The sequence below is a fragment of the Ascidiella aspersa genome, chromosome 5, assembly GCF_963924565.1.
Source record: "Ascidiella aspersa chromosome 5, kaAscAspe10.2, whole genome shotgun sequence".
Taxonomy (NCBI): domain Eukaryota; kingdom Metazoa; phylum Chordata; class Ascidiacea; order Phlebobranchia; family Ascidiidae; genus Ascidiella; species Ascidiella aspersa.
The window spans coordinates 5171373-5197757 of NC_139451.1; the positions used below are offsets into that span (position 1 = coordinate 5171373).

Consider the following 26385-nt stretch of genomic DNA (forward strand, 5'->3'; position numbering starts at 1 on the left):
ATGTTGTTTCGGTGTTGGACCAGCACACTGCAACTCGTTTGTTGGACCTTCTTGATCGGCCACCGAACGTGAACAAGTGCCAATCAATTAAACATCGGCTGCTTCAGACTTTTAGTCTAACGTGTTCGCAAAGAGCCAGTGCCTTGACATGGCTCCTTTAGGCGATAGAATTCCATCGGCATTAGTGGACGCTTTTTCGGGAATTATTTTTGAGGCACATGCCTGCGGAGGTACGTACGGGCTTAGCAGGAAAAGATTTTGAAACTAACCGCGATTTAGCGCAGCAAGCCGATGCTATATTTCTAGCAGCCCGAGAGAACACCTTGCAACTTTTAATTTTCTATACAAAACGCCTCGATCAAGACTGAAGTACGCGAACCAAGTACATTTTGTTTTTATCATCGACGGTTTAAAGACGCAGCCAGCCGATGCATCCCCCCTTGTTCATTCTCCCATGGAAACTGGCAAGCCGACTTGTTTAGCTGCTACAATGGCCGGTCAAGCTACTAGCAGCCTTTTCTTATTTAGGGATCGCTTAGCAGGTCGTAATTTTTTAGTGGATACGGGCGCTGAGATGCGTTTTGGCTCCCACAGGACCTGAGCGTCGCGCGAATCCTACCGACAAAACACTCGTCGCTGCTAATGGCACCAACATTCGAACATACGGTTCTCGTTCCATATCAATGGCTTTTCCTTCAGGCACATTTAAATGAAAGTTTGTTTTGGCCGACGTTGGTCGAATTTTTCAGCAAGCGACTGCGAAGGTCTGCACGACAGCAGTGCCATTTAACCGCAATCTCTGATTTTACAACAGATGTTCGTCACATCGAAGGCAAGCAAAACCACCTCGCAGACGCGCTCTTCCGCGGTTCCATCAGTACGTTACTACTCGATGTGGACTACACCGCACTCGCGCGTGCACAGCTTGAACAGGAGGTCCAGGCTTACCGCACCGCAATTTCTGGTCTAAAACTGAAAGACATCCAACTAAACCAGTCGGGAACAACGATCCTGTGCGAAGTATCCACCGAATATCCGCGCCCTATTGTTTCAAAGTCGTGTCAACGAAAGGTTTTCGACATAGTTCACGGACTTTCGCATCCTTCGGTTCGGGCTACGCGCAAACTAATTGCCTCAAAGTTTGCATGGCACGTCCTGCATCGTCAAGTTGGTTTATGGGCTAAACAATACGTGGACTGTCAAAAGGCAAAGGTTCGCCAACACGTCCGCACGCCTTGGGTGAATTACCCGCTTTGCAAAACTTGTTTTTTTCATGTCAATATCGAGATTGTATCTATTGACGATGGTCGATCGTTTCACTAGATGGCCGGAAGCCATTCCAATGCCGTATGCGACCACCATCACGTGTGCACGAGCTTTCACCTCCCACTGGGTTGCATGATTTGGAGTTCCCACCGACATCTCTCGTCAGACCGAGGTTTGCAGTTCATATCGGAATTTGTGGACTATTTTCAACGAACTATTGGGCATCCGGCTTCATCGTACGTATTCATTTCATCCACAAGCCGCTTATGTCACGACTAACAGACCCTAATTGGATAGACGAGCTACCATGGGTGTTGCTTGGCATCCGGACTACCCCAAAGGAAGATCTCCAAGCATCTTCAGAAGAGATGGTGTATGGTTCGCCTATCGCCGTTCCAGGTGATTTAGTAAGAACCAGGCAAACAACGCCATCACCTGCTGATGTTTTACCATTGGTAAGATCCACAGTTCGTCAACTTACCCCAACACCGATGTCTCGTCACGGTTTTGTCCAAGTGAACATCCCGGAATCGTTGACCTCCAGCGCATACGTTTTTATTCGCAGAGACGGTCATCGTCCCCCGATAACCCCTCCTTACGATGGTCCATAAAAGGTTATCAAGAAAGGCGCCAAAGGGTTTACACTCGACATGGGTGGCCGGCACTAACTGGTGAGCATCGACCGGTTAAAGCCAGCACATCTAGAACTTTCAGATCCAGTGCTGGTGGCTCTTCCTCCACGTAGAAGGCGGCCTCTTGAACGAACACATCTTACGCACGCGCGCTCGCAGTTATTTTCGCTTTCCTTCGTCGTGATTTTGTATTCGCCGTATTTTACGCATTGTTTGAGTCATTTGTCCGTTTCTGGAGGGGGGTTATGTAGCGGTACTCTATGTTTATCGACGCACACAGTAATACCGCACCGAACCGGACATATTGCCTTTTTCCTTTCGTTCTTTTCCTGTGCATTGCGTTGTGTAATTGTCTGCCCTTTTCAAAAACACAAACTCGAAGCAACACAAAAAGCGTCTCGCTTCAAGGCATTAGATTTAGGAAAACGAACAAAAATAATGACAATAACGAACTAAAGCCAAGGCAAACGAAGATATTAGTTTTCATTTAGCCTATTACTATTCGACTAATATTTTTAAAACGAGAAAAATATGTCCACATTTAAACGCAGCAATTATTAATATATATTTTCCAAACCTTAAATTGATAGATTTCTAAACATTTGAAGGTCGCACTTGGTTGTAAAGTTCTTCAAATATTTCGTTTTTAAATTAAAACGATATAAATACGAAGATTCAAACACATCACGTAACTAAATAACATTGTTTCACTTTCCCTAAACTCCTAACCCATCTCTAATATACTGAAAGGTTTAAAAAGTTGTTTAACTTTTTTTAATGAAGCAGGCTACAACTCGTTGCCTAGCGACTAATTATACCAATTGTAACTAACACAACGATTAAAGAATTATTTTTGAAAAATTTCCGAATATTTTATTATTGTTTCTATGTTGCCTTTAAACTTAAATACAGAAAGTGTAATCTAAACATCAAAATTGTTTTATTTATGCTTAACAGACTTTTTGTTTACAGCTATAACACCAGCAATTTATTGATTTAAATTTTGTTTTGCTTTTATTTTAATTTACACAGGCTAAAAAGTGTCGCTTAGCAACCATTGGAAAATCTAACTGCACAACGACTGGTGCATCATTTCAACTAAAACAAACGCATTACTTTTTGTTGTTTCTATGTTTCATTTCATTAATTCTTTAAATAACTAGTTTTAGTGCCGAAATTAACATTTTTTGGTAATCTATTACCTTTAAATTTTGGTAATTTGTTACCTTTTTAGACGAACTGTACGTCAAGTTAAGGATTAGTCTTTAAAAACTTAAAAAAATTATCTTTTTGTGATGTTTTAAAACATGCTGAAGTTGTTATATTCTTTAAAAAAATAATTCAAAAAAGCTGATTATGATATTTTTGCACGAAATACTGGTACCAGCAATAATAAAGTTGAAATGTTCATTAAGTCATAGAAACAATATAAAAAAGGATTAGTTTGAAATCAGCTAATAGCAACGCGGAACGTTGTGGTCAACTAGAAACTTGTTCTCTAATGTTTTACAGTTTAGTTTAGTACAGGGGTTCTTAACCTTTTTTGTATGTTTTACCCTTTTAACGAAGCTGAATATCATTTAACTCCAATGTATAAAATGGTGCCCATTTATTGAAAAACGAATGTAACAAATTACATCAGCTATATTCAACGTGCCGGCTGCCCTTGCTTTTTAGCAACGAGTTGTTCAATGTTTGGTAAAGTAGTAGATAATGTAGGCTACAACGAATATCAGATTCAACATGAAGTCAGTTTTGTGCTTTACATTTAAAAGTAGCCTACGCAATGCAGAGAAGTCGCATTCGCATACGTATGTTAAACAAATCGGACCAGAATATTCAGAGCTTGAATACCTATCCTTGGATAACAATGTTGAACTTTAACCCCAAAATGTTCTAGGTTGCAAGAATAAAACTCATCTATTGGCGAAGCATACCGTTACCGACACTAGGCGATAAAGAATTAATGGGCTACTGTACTATATGTTAGCTTCGAATTACCACTTAAACTAAACTCCTAAAACATCTCTAATAAACTGAAAGGTTTAAATTTTAAAGTCGTTTAACTTTTTTCAATAAAGCAGGCTACAACTCTTTGCCTAGTAACTTATTATAACAATTGTACCTTACATACCGATTGAAACATCAATTATGAAAATGTTTGGAATATTTTATTATTGTTTCTATGTTGATTTTTTTTAACACATAAATTAAAAAGAACATACAGAGATCAAGAGTTTTAACTGCAAAAAATTTCTATAACTCGCCCTACTTTATAATTTCCAAACACTTTTTTATACATGGGGACCAGTTGCTTACAAACTGAAAGATTTTAAAAGCTCTCCCAACTCCTTTTCCCAAAAGTGATAATCGGAATGTTCATAAATCGGTTCCTGTCCGTTGAACCTCAGAGGACCGTGAAAAATGTAACTCACTCTTCTTGCATCTTCCTCTATAACCCTGACTCTAATTTTATCCAACCCTTCCTTGTATTCCAGTGCACGGTAAGCGCAGAACCACGCGTTGCAAACGTCGTCTTTCCTTGCAAACAGTTTCCCATTGGCGCGCTGCACAGGTAGCGTGGGCAGCTTAAATGGGTTCAGGAACATCTTTATTCGCACAACCAATCTTTTTAACACTACTGGATCTTCAGCAACGTCCTGCTTCGAAAAGTAAACGTCTCTCGGACGAACTCGAAGCGGTGGGTCGCGCTTGGGCTTTTAAATCACCGCCGAAGAACTGCGAAAATTTGGCATAATGTTATTGGGTTATTGAATTATGTACAGACTGAATCATTGTTTGTAAATCTGAGCGTAACTATATTTAAACTAGTAACAGATTATAGGGAGTAACTTTAAAATTGACTTGAAGTTAGTTTTTAATTCAGCTTTAGAATTACTTAGGTTTGTAATTTTTATTTAGAAAAATAAAACAAAAGTTTTTAAAAAAGGCAACCGCAATCCGTTTAATGTTTCTACGAAGAACGACAAATAAAAAGGTGTTAATTAATCACTGGTTTAGGTTATTACAAAAATATCTGACCGAAGTAATTTGCAAAGGTGACTTATCGTATGTTTCAGAACTATTTGCTGTCCTGGGAAGTGTTGGTCCTGTTACCCCTTTAAAAATATATTACTGGTATAGACCTATTGGTAAACCGTATCTCCTTTTTTTTATTTATAAGAATCGAAAGAATACCTTATGATCTTTCAATGCTCATATCAAACTTGGCCTACCTGACGGCAATTAGAAGTTGAGCTAATTTTTGTCAAATGGCCCAAATAACGCTTGAACCTGTCAGTAGAGGGTATGGGACGATCGGGGGCCATCGGTCCGGCATCGGCCGTTTTGGTGACTACGTGTGGTCGCCCTAGTACGTGTGGTCGCCGTACAGGCGCCGTCCGGCACTTTTGGTCCTGTTTAGGGTTATTGGTAGGTAATGGGTAGGGATAGAAAATGGGTTATTGTTGAAATTAGTAGTGGAGTTAGTGATGTAGCCTACTTAGGGGTGGGGTTTGGGGTTAATTAAAGTGTTTTTAGGCCTGATTCTGACCTATTAGGTCTTATTCCGAAGGATTAAGGACTTATTCCGATTTAGACGGTACTAATACCATCAGGTATTAGTCCTATTTTGGCCTTATTCCTAATTGTGTTTTATTCTGACGTTGGTGTTGTTCTTATCTTGGTCCTATGGCTGGAGTCCTATATATTCATTCAGCTAGATTAAGTGTCGGGCAAAAAGGAAACTGTACACATTGATACAACGCATTGTTGTATGAACTACTGCTAATTAGTGTCTTGGCGTCGTCAGCCACTTGCTTTTGCTGATTTACTGACGACCGGAGGAACACAAATCAGTTATTTGTTTCATTTTAATGCAAAGAAAGTTTAAAATGAAAAGAAGAGTTTAAAATGCAAATCTGTTTAAAATGCTTAGTTGATTTTTTTGGCATTTTAAAAATACAAACAAGACGCGAAATGTTGCAAATACTGTTTAATACATTTGTCCAAATTTGAGATTCACAATTATTCAATTCTAAACGTAAACAAAATAAGTTCGCTGAACCTATAAATCGTTAAACGTATATCGTATATTGCTTTAAAACGCAAATATATTACAATTAAAATCTTGTTGGTTGTATTTTAAAACTGAAATTTGATAAATGTTAACTTTGATTTCTTTTGACAAGTCAAATCGCCCTACTTATTTACTGTCGATGGCTTTAAAACACTTCAGCTGTTGTTTTTTCAGACGCTTTTTGGACAATCTCGTTTCGGCCGTTGTTGTCTCTGTATATCAAAGTTGCGAATTAAAAAGTGTTATAAATTATTTTAGCTAGAAGACAGTATCGGGCTTTAAATAAGGTACGCCTATATTGGGTTCATACAACAGGACTTACATGCTATTGTCCAGCTTTAATAGAACTACTTCGTTATCGTGCGTATAACTGCCACGAATAGAAATGGACTGTCCTTCATTCAAAGTTGTGAACTTGTGAGCGTGGCTATAGCTTGAGAAATCAACAACATTTACCGGTATACGTTGCAGGTAGCCCATTTTATATAGCACACGAAACAAGGAGATTCTTCTTTTGTCAAGGGTATAGTACGGAAACTTGCCTTCCATGCCATTTACTGCTTTTACTGCATTTATGGTGGGAAAACAGTTGCATTCATACACCCATATCTGATACTTGAAACGGCATCATTTACAACTCCACCGCCTAGCTATACTATCTTGTGAAAATTAGCCTATTAAGGGACTTCACAAAAATCACAGCCACATTTAGTAGTGCATGTGTCATGCTGCCATATAAGCTATTATGCCTTATATCTGAGGTAAACAGCAACAAGTCAAATGTAATATCTAATGTAGCAATGGTAATGTATGATGTAAACCACATTTGGTTAAGTCACCACGAACAAGATATGTATATTACAAAGGGAACGAATTAATATAAAGCAGTTATTATAATCATTATAGGGCGATTATTTTTTGACCTAAAAATTAAGAAATTTGACCTAAAAATAATTTATTTTGTCAAAATCTTGACATGTTAGAAATGCATTGTCTTTATTTAAATAACCTAGGCGTCGTTATTCACACGTTTTTTATACCGTATATTGCTCTAATGAAGATGTCATACGGTTAAAACGACTTTGAATATCAATCAAAACTATTTTTTTTGATGAAATTGAACGATAAATTAAAAAAAAAATTCAACGACCAATTTCAAAAAGCTGAACATAGATTTTTAATTTTGTAAACGATTTATGTGCATTTTTATTCGATTTTGACTTGAAAAAATTTTGACAAATTTTGACCTTACGTTTAAATTTTGTCAAAATTTTGACTTTTTTAACAAGTCAAAAAATAATCGCCCAAATAATCACCAAATAAACATGCGAAATCAAAAACATAGACGTGAATCACCAAGCACTAAATCTTTAGTTGCCTAATAAAAACTAATGTTGGTATTTTATTTAATACTTTGATATGTGAACCAACGTTATACCGTTAAAATGTGCCCCTTTTAAATAAATACTTAAAGTGCTATTTTTTGCAAAAATGGCTTCCATTTTTTGTTCAAAACTGCTGACAAACAGTGATTGTTACGAACAAAGGACTGAAATTCCCTTTAAGTGAGAAACAATCAATATAATTTCATCTTCATATTGTAAACAGCCTGTCAAAAAACGTGGTTTTGAAGAGGAATCTCATATCTGTAGTTTCAACCGAAAAGAATGAGGTTTAAACAGACTGTGATTTTGCTGTTGTTGACAAGCGCTTGCAAATCAAATGCTGACGAAGGTAATCCAGTTTATCAACTTATTTAGAAACAGCAAACCTTAAGATTTTACGGCACTCTTTCACTATTGTACGTAAAAATTGGTAAAAAAAAAATTTTCTTGAAATGCCGCTTACCACAACGTATATTGTTTTGGTTAGGGTGCGAGTTAGCGTTTGGTTGAGGGTGGGTGAAGTTATTATTAATAATAAACAAAATATTACTTGCCCCACCCTTACCCAAACGCTAACCCGCACCCTAACCCAAACAATATGCGTTGTGGTAAGCGGTATTATTAATTTTTTTTTTGCATAACTTTTCACGTACAATAGCGAAAGAGCGCCGATTTTACAATCAATATGCTGAATTTAGCGTTTTGGACTTTTATTTCTAAACAGACAATCCTACCACAATTATTAAATCATCGCACAATATTTGGGTAGGTGCAAAGGCGTTATCAGGGTATTTTGCGCCCGGGGGCAAACTATAAAATTGGCGCCCCCTCCTTTATGTTTAATCACATTTTCTATTACAATAACATAATATACCTTACTTTATACGAAAAAACGATTCAAATTTTAATACAACATTGTATTTAAAGAAGAATCAGCCTTATTTTGGCTTTTGAAAGCCTCATTTTGGCGCCCGGGGACATATGTACCCCACCGCACTAGCTACGCCTATGGGTGGGTGTCGCACAATATTTTGGGTGCTAGTTAGCGTTTGGGTGTGGCTGGGTCACGTATTTTTATATTTCTTATCTAATAATTATACTTGACCCACGCTAACCTAACCGTACCCTAACCAAAATAATATGCGTTGTGGTAGGATTCTAGACCAGCGCCCGAAATAATCCTAATTGCTTTTTCAATTATAACTTAGCAACAAATGAAACGGTAACGGTTGCCCAGAAGCACTCGACAAACAAAATTACTAGGCAAGCCTCAAGGGTCTAGCATTATCAGCAGTAAATTGAACGTAAGAAAAATGCTGAGGTATTACGAAACGTATCCACACTCATTAGTCTTGTGCATAAAATTATCGGCGCCGACTCAAAAATTTTCATTCCTGAACGATCTAAATTTTTCTTACAGGAACGCATTGTAAATTAAACTGTTTTTTCAGCACTAGAAGGTTCAGACGAAAGTACAGGCCAGGCGACCATATTTCATTTTCCACCGTGGCTTTTGATCGTCCAGACATTTATCTTTGCACTTTTGGTTGTCTTACTCATTGTGTGGTCTATCGTGACGTAAGTATGCTATTTTAACGTAACAATGAAATCCGCGGTTGTTATAACATATTCTATACCGGTATTTTGGGAAATCTACGGCCGTCCATCCGATACTAAATCATTTTATTTTTTATATGACAAAAAAGGCCATCGGACTCCAGCAATACGACTGAAAACATCAACAAACGAATCTTATACCCTCACATTTTTCATTTATGTCATTACAAACTTTTTACGACGAGTTTGAGTCGTATTCGGTCGTATGCTTAATTTCACTGGTCTTTATACTATTATAGTGTGTTCCCGTTGGATTTATTACTTCATTTCGTGTCAATTTTTATCGCTGTATCAAAAGAGATCATTTTTCTATTAAAGCTAGTTCAATCCCGCAAAGCAATTATCGCAAATCGTATGAGAAATATTTCTAGGCTAGATGGTTAAACCAGGGGGTCAGTAACACTTTTCCTGGTCGCGGGCCAAAGCCACCTTTAAAAGGTCTCGGCGGGTTATAATAAATGGTAAATGACAATTTTGTTGCTAAAATGTGTGAATTTGAAGCAATACGTTTTCAATTATTAGTAGGTTGCCGACCCCATCTTAATCTAAATTTATAACTTACAAAACTAATTTTCCTTCTCATTCCACAGATGCTACTATTCATGCAGACGCAGATGCAACAATATAGAGGAGGGCCAAAACAGAAGCGAAACCGAACCTATACTGAGGCCAGGGGGGCACCGGAGCCTGGCAACACACCAGCCGACGCCGTTGGGCTGCATGAGGGGCGACCCGGCCGCGCGGCACCAAAATCACTGGGGAAGTCCCGCAACGGAAACCGTGAGCACTATTTGCGGCGGTTCTCTTTTAAACAGCACAAAGGTCACGATTCCTCAGTGGACCATGACCCTTCCGCGCAACTTGGCGCCATCTGGCCCGGTTCCAGGGATACCCGTCCACAGTCCGTCACAAGTGTACGATTCACGTGCGAATCGACTTCAAAGGAGGCATGCTTTGCGCGATTTGAGATCCAAGGCCTTGAAGGTTTCTTACGGAACCGATGGCCTTGTCTTGGCCAATCCCCACCCTGTAAAGCAAACCAGCTCTAGTCACTTTCCAGAAAGTGCGCGCAGAGTTAGCTCAGAACACTACTCAATGCCAAGTTGCTACTCTATTATTTCGCCATTAACGGAAAACCTTCCCAGCAGACCATTTGCAAGCGGTTCTTTGCAAAAGCCAGCCAAAAAAAATCAAGATAAATCAGATGCAACAAAATCAGTTTCACAAAAATCAGACCCGGCCAAAACAAATCAAAATACATCAGATGCAAAAAAATCAATTACAGAAAAGTTGGAGCCCGCCAAACCAAATCAAGATACATTACATGCAAAATAATCAGTTCCAAAAAAATCAGACACAGTCAAACCAAATAAAGATTTATCAAATATCAAAAGAAATCAAATTTCAAGAAGTGCGTCGCCTAAAAAAGAGCTTCAAAAAAGTCCGACAAGCATTCAAAACACCTCTGGCGAATCCCAGTCGGTTAAAGAATATTTCCTTGGACTCAAATCCCTACAAGACGCCCAAAACGGGCCGCGGGCCGTTTCCGATGGCCTGGTCACGGCCATTCCGGTCACCATGACCATTTGCCCGCCAATCGCGAAAAGTCCTGTCCCGTTGCTTCACATTCCTTCTAGTCCGTCACGCAATGTTTACAATGTTGGTGGTTTACGGGTTCCATACCATAGGCCGGGCTTCTATTTCGTCGGTTACGAAAGCGGAACCCGCGAAAACCTAGTGTAGCTTTTTTGTTTTTTGTCCACACTTTTTAACTGCTTTTTCACGTAGACAAAAAACCTGGAATGAATGTCAACCAGACATTTGTTGTTTGCTGATTTCGTTGAATTCACTGCTTTTTTGTCTAATTTTTTTTTTTTTTAGAGCCAACTGTGGATCTGGTGTTGATTTTGCTAAAGTTAGTGTTATTAGTTTTATTTTCTGCTTTACTTCGTTTATTCAACAAAGACCAAAAAGTCGTGTACAAAAATGTGCTGGCAATTGTACTTCAATGTAGATATGTGTTTTTAAGGTAGTTTTTTTACTATAAAATGTAAAACTTAATTTTTATTACAGTTTTTTTGTATCTTCATTTGTTTGATCCGTTGTATGTAACATAACGCTAAAAATGCGCCGAAGAAACCTGTTTTAAAAAATAAATACCAGAACTTAAAAAGTTGACGTTTATTTCTGTTTAAATTATTTGTTGGTTGCTTTGAGTATGTCCTGTAAAGAAAAACTAATTTAAATATTTTTGTTTGCTAATTGTGTTAAATATTCGTTTTTCCCTTTTTTTTTACTGTGAGAGACTGGTACCAAAAATATCCCGTACAAAAATATTACGTTTAAGGAACAAAAACGTATAATTCTATCCAAAACTGTTGTTTTCGACCTTAATAGCCTAAAACCTGCTAAAAAATATGTTCGTTTTGGTGTAAAGTCTTATTCGCTTTGCTATCATGTGTAAATTTGACTTTTTCTCATTTGGTCAAAGCGCTTGAACTGCATTTTGTTTAACTTTTAAAAGTGTTATCATGATCTGATTCCGCCTGATAATTATGTTCCTATTTCTGTTCGTATTTTTTGTTCTTATTTCGTTAATTCATTTTCTTTTTATTTTTCCATTGTAAAATACATGGTGTGTTGTTTACTATTGTAGCTTGTTGTTTGTTAGCTTTGCTTGCAATTTCTTTTTACCTCTATTCCTGCTGTTCGTTCGTTTTTGTGAATAAACCAACAAACTAATATTTTTTCGTCTTCCGAATACAATTATAGATCACAGCTTCCACTATTTATATTGATTATTATCAAACTTAATTTTTAACTGTGTATAGCAGGGGTGGGCAATTATATTTTACAGAGGGCCGCATGAGAATGAAAATGTCTAGCAGGGCCAGGTCAAAAAAGAATCTAAAATACCGTAATATAAAGTGTGAAGTGTTTTCAATAAAAAACTAAATAACCTTTAAAACTTAAAGCAGGGTGGTCCGAACCCAGGCCACATGTGCCCGCGACATCATTGTTCGTGGCCCGCGAAGCAGTGTTGAATTATTGCAGTGCGTACCTTTGAGGGTTTATTCAAAGTTATCCAAGTGACCAATGAACAGTAAGCATACTGCAATTGTTTGGTTATGATCACATTTTCCCGGTTATACCATGAAAGAAACAGTTCCCCATCGCTCACCAAATTTGGATCCAGGGAGTGCAAGAACGCCTAATTTCGGTATGTGCTAGACCGGTTTGAGAGAAGCCGCAGTGCGTCCTATATGGAACTCTAAAATGCTGTTTTGCGAACTTATAAGTTAGATTTGCGTTGTTTTGCGAACTTATAAGTTTTATTTGCGTTGTTTTACGAACTTATAAGTTATATTTTTTACTTATAAGTTATAAAATAAATGTACGATAAAATATGTATCGCGCTGCTAGAAAGTAATGTTTTACAGGTTTTCATTGTGACGTTAGGGCGTCTTCCAAGATGCAAATTGATCTGGTTAATAAAACCTTTTTGCGCGAAACGACAACGCCTTTGTAATTGAGCGATTGTGTAGTATGCAAGATCTCTCCCAAAATTTTAGTAAGATACGCACACGGTTTCCATCAATATTCTACGCTTATAAAATGCAGTCTTCTGAATTAAATTTTTTGTCAAATACGCAAATTTTTGGCGCTTCGCGCAGACCATTTTCCCAAGTTTCATAACATTCTATTTCCTTTGCGCACAAGTTCGACGAAAGAAGCAAGTTTCTGGAGCTTATGTCTTTCGATGTTACTTTGTGACGTCATCTTTAAACACCCAAGTAGCCTACTTTATGTGGCCCGCAAAGAATATGCAATAAATATTGTGGCCCTGGTTGCAGTCAACCTTGTACCACCCTTACTTGGAATATATGTTTCCCCTATACACTGGCATCGTCGGTTCTCATAAAGTTTATTCATTTTCAACATCAGATGTTCTATAATTGTGTATCTACCACAAATAGTCCACCATGTTGAATTAATTGGAACTTGGCGAATGCAATAGCACTTCAAGGTTTTCATTAGGGATGTTCAAAGTAGAATATCGAATCCAATTCTGCCGTTTATTTCGGGTAGTTGGAACCGATATAATTTAATGTTTTACCGCCGATTGTTGTGCCTAATTGCACAAACGCGTGTGGTAAGCTGGCCTGTCGCTGCGGCGACCAATTTATAATGCTTGCTTTAAATGTAACCTGGTAGTGCAGTGTCAGCGTTTTTTCAGACGACTATCAAGCGTTATTGGGCGAGCGACTTACGTGTAATGTCAGGTGCGGGTTCGCAATTTACCTAAATGCGTTAAGTGGCAAAAGTAACATTAGCCTACATTGTAAAACGTGCTGGCCGTCGACAAAATGCGCTATAGGTAGGCTTGCCATTTTTAGAAACTTAAATCCGGGACGCATATTGAAAACAGCAAATAAACTTAATGTAGACCTAATACAAAACAATTTAATGCAAATAATTAAGTTAACGGGGTTGCGGTTGTTTTATATTTTGTCAGGGGGTATTTTCCAGGGCCCTATTTTTAATGGTGGTTTGTCTAAGTAATTTAAATTGTAACCGAAAGTAATGTTCTGTATTTGTCGGGTAAATACTTTCTACAATTAAAGTAGGATGCGGCCCTCGTGAAAGCAGCAACAATATTAGGCCGTACATTGGCAAAGGCGCTGTGTCCATAACAAATTCGTATTCCCCGGACCAAATCATTCTCAAGCATAAGTTAAACAAAATGTAAGATTCCATCAAGCTGGCCTCTTAAAACTATAACATATTATTTTGTTGTACTCTTTGCTTGAGCCGCGTGTTATTGCCGATGATTTAAAAAGGTAATTTACCATGTTACTAAAAAGTAATGTTACGGATAGCGTAATATCCTGGCTTGTGTGTAAAGTGCTGAACATTTTAATTTTTTCTAAATAAAACATTTTAATTTCTCTAAACGTTAATTGTTATACAGCATATATGTTGGTCGTCCCTTGACTATTTTATTTTGCTCATTGTGCCTGAAATGGATTAACTAAATGATGATTCCCCACAAATGGAGTCACATTCTTTAGCCTGTGTGGAAGCAGCATTTAATCGGATGGCGTGTTTTAAATTATCGCGCATTTATTTGTGACTGTAAAACATGTAATTGTTCGTCTTCGCAAACTAAAATTTTACATTTTGTTGAAACAAAATTGCAAATAATATGTACTTATTTGAAATAAAACGACTAAAAACCCAACGGCTGAGCACGTCAAACATCTTTTACGTAACGAAAACCAGTGACATATATCGATAGGGAACCACTCACTAACGTAAAACCTAAGGTTTTATAGCAGCCATTGTTCGCATTGCGTGATATTCAGCAAATACGTAATCCTGGTAACATACTGCGTCCAACGAAAGTAAAATCTCCTTTGAAACTGAAGATTGGTTACGATTAAAACCGCCGCGTTAACTGCGATGTTTTGCGAACTCAAATTTTGCGCGGTAACAGACATCAAAAAGTTTAAGTCTTAAGTTTGAAACATTAAAACTTATTTGTATTAAGGCAATCAGTATGTTATGACTTCAATTTGATTTGTAATACTGAAAACCCGCGACATTTATCGGTCCAGAATTACTAACAAACGTTAAACTTTAAGTTGTAACAGCAATTGTTTAGACTTGCGTAATATTCAAGCAAATAATACCGGCACCAAACTGCGTCATACGTGAAAAAAATCCTTGGAAATTAAAATTGCTTAACGGTGACCGGTTTGGGACGGCGATAGCTTACCTTCCCCAAAAAGATATCTCCCAGCACTCGCCGGATAATATCCACTTACATTTTTTTACTCATCACAAACAAGAAAGGAACTAGCCCCAGCAACCTCACCTCCAGAAAAATATTTCTTAAAACCCGCTGGAAAATAATTAATTTATATTAAAAAAAATTTGCTTGACAGCCTTACCAACCAAAAATGAATAGTAAAAAGTATTACTTAGTTTTAAGCAAGAATTGTTAAATCGCTAACTCAAGAGTTTTTACATTTTTTATTTTTTTTTTGTAAATCTCAAAGGAAAAATCCGGGACAAATTTGTTAACCGGGCGGGACACCGGGACAAGGCCTTAAAACCGGGACTGTCCCGGCTGAACCTGGACGTATGGCAAGCCTAGCTATAGGTATACTTAAGGTCAACCTTAAGCCAATATTCAGCGAGGTTATGCACAGCGTAATTGTCAATTATTCGTTATGTCAATAGTAACTTTGGATCTTTGTAGTACTTTATTTGACTGCATAACAGATTATGTTAGTCAAAAACGAAGCACTAAGACCCAATAATGCGTTAAAAAACAGGACCGAATTGCTAAAGATATCCGTGTGCAATGTTGCATTGTACTCACTATTCGCATATAGCCTATTTAAGTTTTGGCAACAACTTGGACAGTTGACATATTACAGTTTACACAACTGCTTCAAATGACAGTTGTTAAGAATGTTAAACATATGGGAGATTTTTTTTTATTATAATGCACACATGTTAGTAAATTGTTTGGGCGATTTATTGCTGTGATTGTGTGGGCCCTGTAGGGTAGACTAACATTAATCCGTTTCCCAAACAAAATCGAGGTTAAATAATTTAATATAAATATACTAGGATTCGCTATTCTGGATTCGTTATTCCAGATTCGAAACCTAATATTCTAGAATATCTTAGGATTCTACTTTGAACATCCCTAGTTTTCAAAAAAGTAATAAAATGGAATGGCTACTTTAGGAATAAAACAGGATTGCAAAGTAGTTAATACAATTACAAAATAAACGTATAAATTCGAAAATAAAGAGGTGAATAGATAATTCTCATTAGGCGAACCAATATACCACGCAAAACAAACTTGTAAATAAAACTGCCTTAAATACGCCACCCTTTTATTAAATTAATTTACTTGTTTTAAGTTATGTTTTTACCGCTGTCCGATACTCCACGTTAGTTAGAATTTTGCCTTCTCCCGCTAGCCAATGCGAGTGCAATTTACTTCGGGCAAATACTTCGCATTAAAATCCATAAAGTGCTATCTTTATGTAATTTTGTCGCAAAACTACTGACAAACGGTGATTGTTACGAACAATAGGCTGAAATGACGCTTAGCAATAACAACCAATATAATTTTATGTTCGTTGTGAAAACTAAAAACGTGGTTTTGAAAGAGGAAACCAATATTTGTAAGTTTAACAGAGAAGAATGGGATTTAAACAAACTGTGGTTTTGCTGTTGATGGCAATCGCTTGCAAATCAAATGCTGACAAAGGTAATCCAGTTATTTACTTTATTTAGTAACAGTAAACGTTAAGATTATACCACCTATTTGCTAAACTGTGGATTTTTACATTATTAATTCAAAGCAGATTTGGACGACTAAATAGTTCTAGTTGCTTAAACTTTAACGAATTGAGCGTTTAATGCTAATTGTAACTTAACCTAGTTTGTGAATTGCTTGTGTGTTCTAGTTTCTCGTTTAATTTCGTTGTTTTTAAAATATGCAACTTAATTTTGTCTCAACAGCGTTTTTAGTTTATTAGCTGAAACAAGTGTTAAGTCATGCAGGTGAATTATGATGCTTAAAAATTGTCAATCTTGGTGCACAACTATACAACTAAACAGACTTGGACAATTAGATAATTCTAGCTTTCTAACTCATTGAATTAGAGCAAAATGCGGCTGATTCTAATCTAATTTATGAATTGTTGAGTGCTCTAATTGTCCAACGGCATTTTCAGTGTCTAAGTTCAAACACAGAATTTCAATTATAATTTTTTGGTTGGAATGACTTGTATGTAATTTTTACAGTCTAAAAAGCATAAAAAGGCATAAGGAATCCGGTAATTCTAATTCTAATCTAATTTGAGAAAACTCAAAATGATCTAATTTAGAAAAACTTAAATGCTCTAATTTTAATTCTAATCTAATTTTAAAAAGCTAAAATAGGCTACATCTAGTTGTCCAAGTCTGCAAATAAAAGAGGCAAACATTGCTTCGGGAAATGGTCAGACTTGAACAACTAGATAATTCTGGTTTTCAAATTCAATGAATTACAGCAAAATTCTACTAATTCTAATCTAATTTATGAATTGCATGTGCGCTCTGTGGTCCGTAAAGCAGTTTCAGAGGACTCCAACCATAAGACCGAGATAAGAACAACACCAACCACAGAATGAAACACAATTCGGAAAAAGGCCAAAATAGGACTAATATCTAACGGTATTCGTACCGTCTAAATCGGAATAAGTCATAAATCCGTCGGAATAAGACCTAAAAGCTCAAATCAGGCCTAAACAACACTTTAACTAACCCCAAACCCCACCCAAGTACACAATTAACTCCCCTTATAATTTCAACACTAACCAATTTTCTAATCCCATCAATAACCCTAAACAGGCCCAAAAATCCGGTGCCAAAACAGAGGCGCCCTGACGGCGCCGGTCAGACTAGCGCAGTGGTTCTCAAAGTATGGGTCGCGACCCTTGGGTCGCGTAGGGTCAAAAAATGGGTCGCTCTATGGTGATTCAATCCCACTCAAACGAACTTTTTTCATTTCATTTAACAAATATTTTTAATTCAATCATAACTGCATTATTGCAGCATAAGCTTTTCACGTTGCTTCAAATATGTAACCTGGATTATTGCATCATAAGTGGTTTTATGAACGTTTTGATAGCAGCCAGTTACAGTGTAGCCATAGCCAACTACAGTAGCTTCTGTGACTGGTGTAAGCTTTAAATCACCAAACAAGCCACGCCGATATTATAAAGGAAAAAAATGTACTTTCACGAATCACAATAAAATAAATCATTTGTTTGTAATCTATCAGTTAGGGTCGTGAGATGCTCATAAAACTCAGATTCTGGTCGCGCTGAAAAAAATTTGACTGGACTATAGGGCGTCCAAACGTAGTCACCAAAACGGCTGATGCCAGACTGCTGGCCTTCGATGGTCGCTTACCCTCTACCCACAGGTTCGGGCGTTATTTTGGCCATTTAGGCCTTATTTCGATGAATTTAGGCCTTATTCCGACAGAATTAGGTCTTAGGTATTAGTCTTATTTTGCCTATTTTGGCCTAATTCCGAATTGTGTTTTATTCTGACGTTGGTGTTGTTCATATCTCGATCTTATGGCTGGAGTCCGTTAGAAAGTTTTTTTTAATTTAGAAAGAATTGTGACTCCACTGTGTACTACAAGAAACATGGGTCAACTGACCCTTGAATTTTTATAGGGCCGCGAAATAACAAAATAATTGCAAAGGGTCCACCAGGCAATTTTTTAGAAACTTTTAGGAACCCCTGCACCAGGCTAAGCTAATAAATTAGTTATAGCTGCTACATACCGCGTAGATTTACGAGCCTGGCTTTATTCGTTACAGAAACTTGCCAGAGGTTTGTTGATTTTTTTCAAGCCTGTGCATTAATAAGACTTCTTAGAGTTTAAACGGAATTTTATTCTCATTAGAATGCAAAGGTCAATATTCCTGTGCAGCTGTGCTACTATTAATACTTTTAACATAGCCTATGCTTGAGCAGTTATTAAAGGCTGATGGACGGTGTACTATAATACGTAAACCGATATCGCCGATCGAAAAACTATATATAAGATTAAAATTTGGGAGGCTACACGTGTATGTGTGTGTAGCTTACAATGACCAACCTTGATTGGAAAGTGAACTGTTTTTTTTGTCAGCACTAGACGGTTCAGACGAAAGTACAGGCAAGGCGACCAGATTTCATTCTCCACCGTGGCTTTTGATCGTCCAGATATTTGTCTTTTCACTTTTGGTTTTCCTACTCATTGTGTGGACTGTCGTGACGTAAGTATGCTATTTTAAAGTAACAATAAAATCCGCGGTTGTTATAACATATTCGATACTGGTAGTTTGGGAAATATACGGCTGTCCATCCGATAGTAAATTATTTTGTTTTTTTATATGACAAAAAGGGCAAATCTTTTGCTATATTGGACTCCAGCAATAAAAACATTAACGAACAAACCTCTCTACTTTTTTCAAGTCATTTATGTCGTGTCAATTTTGATGGCTGTATAATAAGAGATGATTTTTCTATTGAAGCTAGTTCAATCCCGCATAAGCAATTATTGCAAATCGTATGAGAAATATTTGTAGACTAGATCTTAGGTTATACCAGGAGTCAGTAACCCTTTTCCTGGTCGCGGGCCAAAGCCACCTTTAAAAGGTCTCGGCGGGTCATAATAAATGGTAAATGGCAATTTTGTTGCTAAAATGTGTGGATTTGAAGCAATATATTGCAATAACTATTAATTAGGGGCGGACCTAGGATTTTTTACACTATAGGTGGGTCTCATTACAATTAAAAAGAAGTGGTGCAGCGTTTCACCCATAACCCGCCCCTACCCCAAACAGGGGCCCAAACAGGGGCAACCAATCTGAAGGCAATGTCGGGAGCAGAAAGTACTGCCTAAAACGAAGGAGCAAGGGTAAAAAGCAATGCCTAATACGTCAGGAGCGGGGGTAGAAAGTACTACCTAAAACGTGAGGAACGGGGGTATAAAGTATGGCCTAATAAGGCAGGAGCGAGTGTAGAAAGTACTACGGTACCTACAACGTAAGGAGCGGGGATAGAAAGTACTGCTTAATACGTTACTACTGCCTGGTTTTCCAAAGTAGTAGATATCGACTTTAAACGAATCATAAAATTAATGTTGGTGGGTAACACTAATTTACGGAATAATGAATGGTCGGAATGGTCAAAACGCTCACAGTAATATTATTAAATATAATAACACTTGACTTGATCCACCTTTACCCAAACGCTAACTCCCACCCTAACTCAAATATTGTGCGTTGGTTTAATAGTTGGTTTAACGGGGTAATACTTAAATTAGTGAGCGTTCCGACCATTCCGACCATTCATCATTCCGTAAATTAGTATTACCCCTGTTGGTTACAACTTTACAATTTTCTTACTAAATAACTTAGGCTTATTTTTAAGGTTTTTTTTTCGGAACATTCTAAGCACCCAAACCTGGCTTAAAGGTGTCAAACTCTGATTTTGAAATCTTAATCTCAACTCATAACTTACAAAACTAACTTTCCTTCTCATTCGACAGATGCTACTATTCATGCAGACGCAGATGCAACAATATAGAGGAGGGTCAAAACAGAAGCGAAACCGAACCCCTTCTGAGGCCAGGGGGGCACCAGAGCCTGGCAACGCGCCAGCCGACGCCGTTGGGCCACAGGAGGGGCGACCCGGCCGCGCGGTACCAACAACACCGGGAAACTCCCTCAATGGAAACCGTAAACACCAATCGCGGCGGTTCTCGTTCAAACAGCACACACGTCACGATTCCTCAGCGAACCATGACCGTTCCGGACATCCTGGCGCCGTCTGGCTCACATTGTTCCACCGGCCCGGTTTCTCAGCAGCCCATGGCTATTCCAGGCATCTTGGCGCCGCCTGGTTCAGTTCCAGGGATGCCCATCCACAATGCGTCACAAGTGTGCGATTCACGAGCGAAAGGACTTCAAAGGAGCCAAGCTTTGCGCGATTTGAGATCTAAGGTCTTGGAGGTTTCTCACGGCACCGATGGCCTTGTTCTGACCAATTCCCACCCTATAAAGCAGTGGTTCCCAAACTGTGGTACGCGTACCACCGGTGGTACGCGAGAGTCTTTCAGGTGGTACGCGACTACCTATAAATCTGCGAAAACTTTTTAAAGCATATGTATAAACTTGCGAAAACTTTCGACTTTTAAAACTTTCAGATTGGGTATTTGCAATGTTGCGTTTTAATTACCTTTAATTTGAGGTTTCGCACGTTTATGACGTAACACTTAGCTTGTTGAAGATAATAAAACGTTAATTTTTGGCTGGTTTAATATGTAAGTAGTAATAAACTGAAGAGCAGCAGTGTAGTATTGTCATATGTATAATGATATTTCAATCATATTGAACTACTGTAATTTCTTTTAAAATAGAGGAATAGTGTGAGAATTTAATTTTGTTTAATTTAACTATACTAGGAACATGTCTAAACAAAAGTACAGCCAGACTTAGGCTACATAAACTACGGGTTTATAGCTATTGAACACAATAGAGAAGCTGTTCCGCAATATGTTGTTTGTATGAAGGCGCTTGCTAATTCAGCTATGAAACCAAGCATACTCCCGACGACATCTCAACCAGCTGGTCGCGAAAAAAACAACTACATCCATCGCATTAAAACTATTTGCTGTGTTTTGCTTAATTTATGGCTTTTAAGTCTTCCTGGAATGATAGTTGTTAAACTCTAATACAGCTACATGCTCATTTTCTTATCTATATGCTAAAATAGGTATAGTTTGAGATATTCTAGTCAGATGTAACTTAGGTGGTACATGAACACTGTACAAAAGCTCAAAATGGTACGCGAGAAAAAAAGTTTGGGAAACACTGCTATAAAGCAATCCAGCTCTAGTCACTTTCCAGAAAGTGCGCGCAGAGTTCGCTCAGAACCTCACTCAATGCCAAGTTGCTACTCTAATATTCCGCCATTAACGGAAAACCTTCCCAGCAGACCACTTTCCAGCGGTTCTTTGCAAAAGCCAGCCCAAGCAAATCAAGATAAATCAGATGCAAAAAAATCAGTTTCACAAAAATCAGACACCGCCAAACCAAATCAGGATACATCAAATATCAAAAGAAATCAAATTCCAGAAATTGCGTCGACTGAAAAAGAGCTTCCAAACATTCCGACAAGCATTCAAAACACCTCTGGCGAATCCCAGTCGGTTCAAGAATGTTTCCTTGGACTCAAACCCCTAAAAGACGCCCAAAACGTGTCGCGGGCCGTTTCCGATGGCATAATCACGGCCATTCCGGTCACAATGACCGATGACCCCATTTTTGCCCCAAAAAGCCCCCCAATCGCGAAAAGCCCTGTCCCGTTGCTTCACATTCCTTCTAGTCCGTTAGGCAACTTTTACAATCTTAGTGGTTTACGGGTTCCATACCATAGGCCGGGCTTCTACTTGGGCGGCTACGAAAGCGAATGAGAATACTTGATTTTTTGGCGTTTTTGCCAAAACTATGTGTTTTTTTATTGATTATTTTGTACAATTTGTTGTGTAACTGCCATAAGAAAATTCCGGTTAACTCCTAACCGGACAGATGTGTTGGATTCGTTTGATTTCGGTGTTTCTGAATTTGTTTACTATATAAAGTAGTGTTACAACGGCGTTATTTCACGTTGGTAAGAAAAAAATCTGAAATAACTGTTAACCGAACATGTTGTTTGCGAAATTCATTAAAATTCTTGTTTTTTACTTTTAGGCCTAAATTTTCTTTGAGCTGCCATTCGTTGAATTTTCGTTGGTTACTTTTCTTACCCGAAAATAACCACAACTCCACCACCATTTTTTGTTTGATAAATCGGTTCGATTGTTGTCCTATTCGTTTCGTTTGTTGTATATAGTTTTGCATTGTCCAAAGTACTGTCGTAAAAGCTGTTAGCCAATCTGAAAATTTGCCAAATGTGAAGTGTCATTTTCCATTAGGTTCTTTCATGTTCAGTGTAATTCGATTAATTTTTACTGTAACCTGGTGTTGCTTTTGTTAAGGTTAGTGTTGTTTGTTTTGTTTTCTGCCTTTTGTATTTATTGGTTGCTGTATTTTCCCATTTTTTCGCTGCTTTGTTAGATCTTAAATAGGAAAACAAAATCTGACCATGGAACATTTGTACTAGCTAATTGTGGTAAATCCTCGCTTTTTGTTTTTGACTTGATTCGTTTTTCCTTGCTGTAAGTAACGAGAGTAGCGAAAACATTCTGTAAAAAAATTGGACTTTTAAGTGACATTAACCTAAAATTCTACCCAAAACTGTAGTTTTCTGACTTAAACGCCTAAAACCCCAAGAAAAATTCATATTTGTTTTCCTATCATGTACGTTCGATTTTGTTTTCACTTTTGGTCATTATCGATAAAAAATAAGGTTTCAATTTTTTTAGTTTTTTAATGTTCCTCATGTGTTATCATAATCCACTGCCGCCTGATAATTATGTTCCTAATTTTGTTCTTATTTTGTTAATTCATTTTCTTGTTACTACCATTTTTCCCTGATGTTACGTGTTTATCAACACTTAAACACCCAAATAACACCTACGTAAATTACGGTACGTGAAAACAACGTTATTCGTTAGTTACGATTGTAGTATGTTCTTTATTGGCTTTTCTTGCAATTTCTTTTTTTTCTTTTACCTCCATTCTTGCCGTTCATTTCTTTTAGTGAATAAACAAACAAAATAATGTTTTTCCGTTTTTCGAATGCAATCATAACTTTTAGTTTTTATTACTTAACTGATAATCAAAACTAATAAGTTTTTACAAGCTGATAGAATTACTGACGGCACGAATGTCATCATTCAAAATGGAAAACCTCTATACTTTCAAAATTTCTGATTTTAATAACAAAGGACTCTTAAATAGGGCATGCAGACAACAAACGAACCTAAAAAAACATAAAATGGTGACAACATAATACAAATGAAATACCCTTCAAGATACAAAAACAATACTGAACTTTCAAATGAAAGCAACACTGACGTTTAAACACAACGAACAATGTTATTCAAACTGTTTTAAACTTAATAAGGCAGCGCTGCGAAAAAGTTTTTTTTTTCTGATTAACAGTTATATACGAAAAAAACTATTTAAAATGTTTTAATAAAAGTATGGCGATCAGATCCAATACCAAATGACATCATTACTGTCCTCAAACAAGCAAAATAGAAGAAATTGTAAACCTTTTCAAGAAAAACAAATTTTAAAACGTATAAATTTGTTTTTATTAGGTTAATTTGTTAAAATATGCTTTAAGGTTGGGGTGCTAAATAAAGTTTTTTCAATAAAATTAGGTTTAACGGAAGAAAAGCGCTCTTATCCAAATCAAATTACGTCATTAATATGCTCAAACAATCAAAATAGATAAACTGCTCTTCAAACTGCGTTAAAAATATTTGCAGACGACTAAAAACATTTAGTTATAGAAAAAAAAAGCTAAGAAAAGGCACTGTTAACAAAAACATTAGTTATGTGATGGATATATTAGGCTGTGACGTCTTTTTGTGACGTCTTACTTAAAGGGCGATAAAAATGCTTTATAAAAACGTCTCGATTTTAAGCCCAAATATGTGGTAACCCTACCTAAGCCCCGAGCAAACTTATCCTTTGTTACCCTGTCCTATGTCTATGCTATTATGAAAGCTTTCGGCGGACATCAAATTTTCTCTCAGTATCTGTTTGTTTCTTCTATGTTCGCCATTAAAACGGGATGGATCCATGATTTTTGTATTTTGATCAAACATGAAAGTTTTTATGGAGAAAGTTAAGTCGGACGTGTTATAAAACAATTAAACCTAAAAATACCTTCGGATATTTTCCAAGGTATCGCAAAAATTTGGGTTAAACTGAAAATCTTTTTAATTCAAAATAAGTGACGCCTTAGGCACCTGAAAGAGATTCGAATTTAACTTAAAACAATATTTTCTACCGGTAGGCCTACGACGCAAAAATATTTTACCAAAGCGCCGTCCCGGTAAAAATTTCAGTTACTTTACCACTGATTTGTTCTCATTTAAACGTGTTTTGTTTCAATATATTTCTCGTGCAGGCTACAAAAAGTTGCTCAGCAAATCACAATGAAAAACTATAACCGACCGTTTCTGTCTATGCTTTCAATAATTAATAGTGTGATAAGTTCTTTACACTTCAAAACTCTATTTTCATAGACTTGGTGTTAAAACCGTAGGCTGTAGCGGCACTCTCATGTTTAGCGACGCACACAGCAATACTGCACTTCATTGCTTGGTGACCACACAACGTATTTTTTTTTTCGGGAATTATTTTTGAGGCACATGCCTGCGGAGGTACGTACGGGCTTAGCAGGAAAAGATTTTGAAACTAACCGCCATTTAGCGCAGCAAGCCGATGCCATATTTCTAGCAGCCCGAGAGAACTCCTTGCAACTTTCAATTTTCTATACAAAACGCCTCGATCAAGACTGAAGTACGCGAACCAAGTACAATTTGTTTTTATCATCGACGGTTTAAAGACACAGCCGGCCGATGCATCCCCCCTTGTTCATTCTCCCATGGAAACTGGCAAGCCGACTTGTTTAGCTGCTACAATAGCCGGTCAAGCTACTAGCAGCCTCTTCTTATTTTTGGATCGCTTAGCTAGTCGTAATTTTTTAGTGGATACGGGCGTTGAGATGCGTTTTGCCTCCCACAGGACCTGAGCGTCGGGCAATCCTTCCGACAAAACAGGAGGTCCAGGCTTACCGCACCGCAATTTCTGGTCTCAAACTTTCACATCCAACTAAACCAGTCGGGAACAACGATCCTGTACGACGTATCCACCGGAAATCCGCGCCCTATTGTTCCAAAGTCGTGGCAACGAAAGGTTTTCGACATAGTTCACGGACTTTCGCATCCTTCGGTTCGGGCTACGCTCAAACTAATTGCCTTAAAGTTTGCATGGCACGGCCTGCATCGTCAAGTTGGTTTATGGGCTAAACAATGCGTGGACTGTCAAAAGGCCAAGGTTCGCCAACACATCCGCACGACTTTGATGAATTACCCGCTTTGCAAAACTCGGTTTTCTCATGTCAATTTCGACATTGTCGGCCCCTTACCACATTCACAAGGCAACAAGTATCTATTAACGATGGTCGATCGTTTCACTAGATGGCCGGAAGCCATTCCAATGCCGTATGCGACCACCATCACGTGTGCACGAGCTTTCACCTCCCACTGGGTTGCATGATTTGGAGTTCCCACCGACATCTCTCGTCAGACCGAGGTTTGCAGTTCATTTTGGAATTTGTGGACTATTTTCAACGAGCTATTGGGCATCATCGTACGTGTTCATTTCATCCACAAGCCGCTTATGTCACGACTAACAGACCCTAATTGGATAGACGAGCTACCATGGGTGTTGCTTGGCATCCGGACTACCCCAAAGGAAGATCTCCAAGCATCTTCAGAAGAGATGGTGTATGGTTCGCCTATCGCCGTTCCAGGTGATTTAGTAAGAACCAGGCAAACAACGCCATCACCTGCTGATGTTTTACCATTGGTAAGATCCACAGTTCGTCAACTGACCCCAACACCGATGTCTCGTCACGGTTTTTTCCAAGTGAACATCCCGGAATCGTTGACCTCCAGCGCATACGTTTTTATTCGCAGAGACGGTCATCGTCCCCCGATAACCCCTCCTTACGATGGTCCATAAAAGGTTATCAAGAAAGGCGCCAAAGGGTTTACACTCGACATGGGTGGCCGGCACTAACTGGTGAGCATCGACCGGTTAAAGCCAGCACATCTAGAACTTTCAGATCCAGTGCTGGTGGCTCTTCC

General features: G+C 37.9%; 1 protein-coding gene across 1 annotated transcript; it reads left to right on the plus strand.

Moving 5' to 3' along the window:
- The first annotated feature begins 148 nt into the window (after positions 1 to 148).
- On the plus strand, positions 149 to 1877 carry LOC146141578 (uncharacterized). The gene is made up of 4 exons (XM_083390188.1): positions 149 to 230; positions 815 to 1167; positions 1324 to 1438; positions 1549 to 1877. The coding sequence occupies exons 1-4, from the start codon at positions 149 to 151 to the stop codon at positions 1875 to 1877; spliced, it is 879 nt and encodes a 292-aa protein (XP_083246314.1).
- The last annotated feature ends 24508 nt before the right edge of the window (positions 1878 to 26385 follow it).